Source organism: Limulus polyphemus, unplaced genomic scaffold (assembly GCF_000517525.1).
Source record: "Limulus polyphemus unplaced genomic scaffold, Limulus_polyphemus-2.1.2 Scaffold3106, whole genome shotgun sequence".
In the NCBI taxonomy this organism is placed as follows: Eukaryota; Metazoa; Arthropoda; class Merostomata; order Xiphosura; family Limulidae; genus Limulus; species Limulus polyphemus.
This window is the reverse complement of record NW_013668716.1, coordinates 146,489-148,312: the sequence shown is the minus strand read 5'-3', so window position 1 is coordinate 148,312 and position 1,824 is coordinate 146,489. Positions and strand designations below refer to the sequence as shown.

The following is a 1,824-nucleotide window of genomic DNA, read 5'->3' as shown; positions in this document are numbered from 1 at the left end:
TTTATGGAGCACCAGATTGATAGTTGTTTAGCACAAAGCTATACAATGGGCTATCTGTGTTTTGTCTGCCATGGGTATAGAAACCCGATTTATAGTGTTGTGAGCCTGTAGGCTTACCGTTGAGGCGGAGCACCAGGGAAACTCAGGAATCTGCGTGAAGTTGTATATATTCAGAATTTGATCACGGTGGTGGACACAGAGCACATGACTCACTGTGTGGCTATGCGCTTAAAAACAACAACAAGAGTTTGCCTATTAAAACCTAAGTTCAGGCCTTAACTTTGCGGCAGCTGGGTGCGAACCACGAATCCCCGAATCTACTGTCTGCAAACGCTGATCATTAGGTCACTCCTGGACTATAGGATGACGTAAAAGTTATCTTTTAGATTTTATGTTTTCTCCTGTTCGTTTGTGCGTCAACGGTAAATTTACGGACTTACAACACTAAAATCCGGGGTTAGATTCCCCGCGCTGAGCAGACGGTAGATAGCCCATTGTGTGGCTTTGCGCTAAAACAAACAGAGGATTTCACTTGCAGGTGTAACATCGTGTAAAGCCTGGCATGGCCAGGTGGTTAGGACACTCGAATCGCAATCTGAGGGTTGCGGGTTCGAATCCCCGTCCCACCAAACATGCTCGCCCTTTCAGCCGTGGCGGCGTTATTATGTGACGGTTAATCCACTATGCGTTGATAAAAGATTAACTCTCCAGTTTTACACTGCTAAATTAAGGACGGCTAGCGCAGATATCCCTCATGTAGCTTTGGGCGTAATTAAGAAAAAAAACGAAAAAAAAAAAAACATCGTGTAACAAGAGAAGAAGTGTGATTCGGTTAAATTTAACTTCGATTCAACTGAGTTGAGTTAGTACAATATTACCCGAATTTTCATTTTCAGAATAGGAAAAAAGAAATAAAATAAAAATTATGCTAAATATTTTCATGATAAATAAACTAAGTATTATAAAAAAATTCATGCATTTTTCTTCTTCTTGTTTTAATTTATGCACAATTTCAATACGGCGTATCTTTTAAAACTCTATTTACTGTGTAATAATTAAAAACAAACTCAAATAACCTTGAGCTAGTTCATTGTCTTCTACATTATTTGTTAAGCATCTTGTAGCGCTACCTATGAGTTGAAGAGTGAACGAAGCCTGTATTTAGGGTCAAGTTCACTGGCTTACATATTAACTCTTCCAGCTGTAACGGCTAGTAGTAGCAGTGTGAGAAGTAAGCGTAGGGGTTCGTTATTAGGCCGTATTCCAGGACCTACCTACAAATTATTATCAGTGTAAGATCAAGGGAAGGATGATGTGGAGAGTCTTCGTGGTCGTTTCCATGGTGCCCATCTTAGCTACTAAGGTTGCTACAGAAATATTTGGCCTAGGAGCATGCCCACCTGTAAAGGTCCATCCTAGTTTTGATATCAACCAAGTGAGTACATTCCGTATCACATTTTTCTGTTTTTTCTTGGTTGACTCTGGTAGGGAGAAGTTTGTATTCAGTAATAAACCTGAAAACCCAAGAAATGGAGCACATTTCGTATCACATTTTCTGTTTTTTAAGAGTTTATATCCTAAAGAAATATTTATATTCACTACTAAATCTGAAAAATCAACAAGTTCAGCCTCTTTAATATCACGTGTATTTTTATTTCTGGGTGAATCTGGTAGGTGGTGTTTTATATTCAATAATAAGCCTAAAAAACTACCAGTTGGACACCTTTCGTATCACATTTTCTGTTTTTTAAGAGTTTATATTCTACAGACATATTTATATTCACCCCCCCCCCCCCCCACGTGGCACGGCGGCATGTCTGCGGA

At 39.4% G+C, this 1,824-nt stretch overlaps 1 protein-coding gene across 1 annotated transcript in view; it reads left to right on the top strand.

The window, feature by feature from the left end:
* Window positions 1-1,254: 1,254 nt before the first annotated feature.
* LOC111088093 (apolipoprotein D-like) overlaps window positions 1,255-1,824 on the top strand; it is a 12,533-nt gene continuing 11,963 nt past the window's right edge. The window contains exon 1 of the mRNA XM_022397037.1: window positions 1,255-1,435. Coding sequence (XP_022252745.1) covers window positions 1,310-1,435 — 126 coding nt within the window. The 5' untranslated portion in view covers window positions 1,255-1,309. The remainder of the gene's footprint in view (window positions 1,436-1,824) is intronic.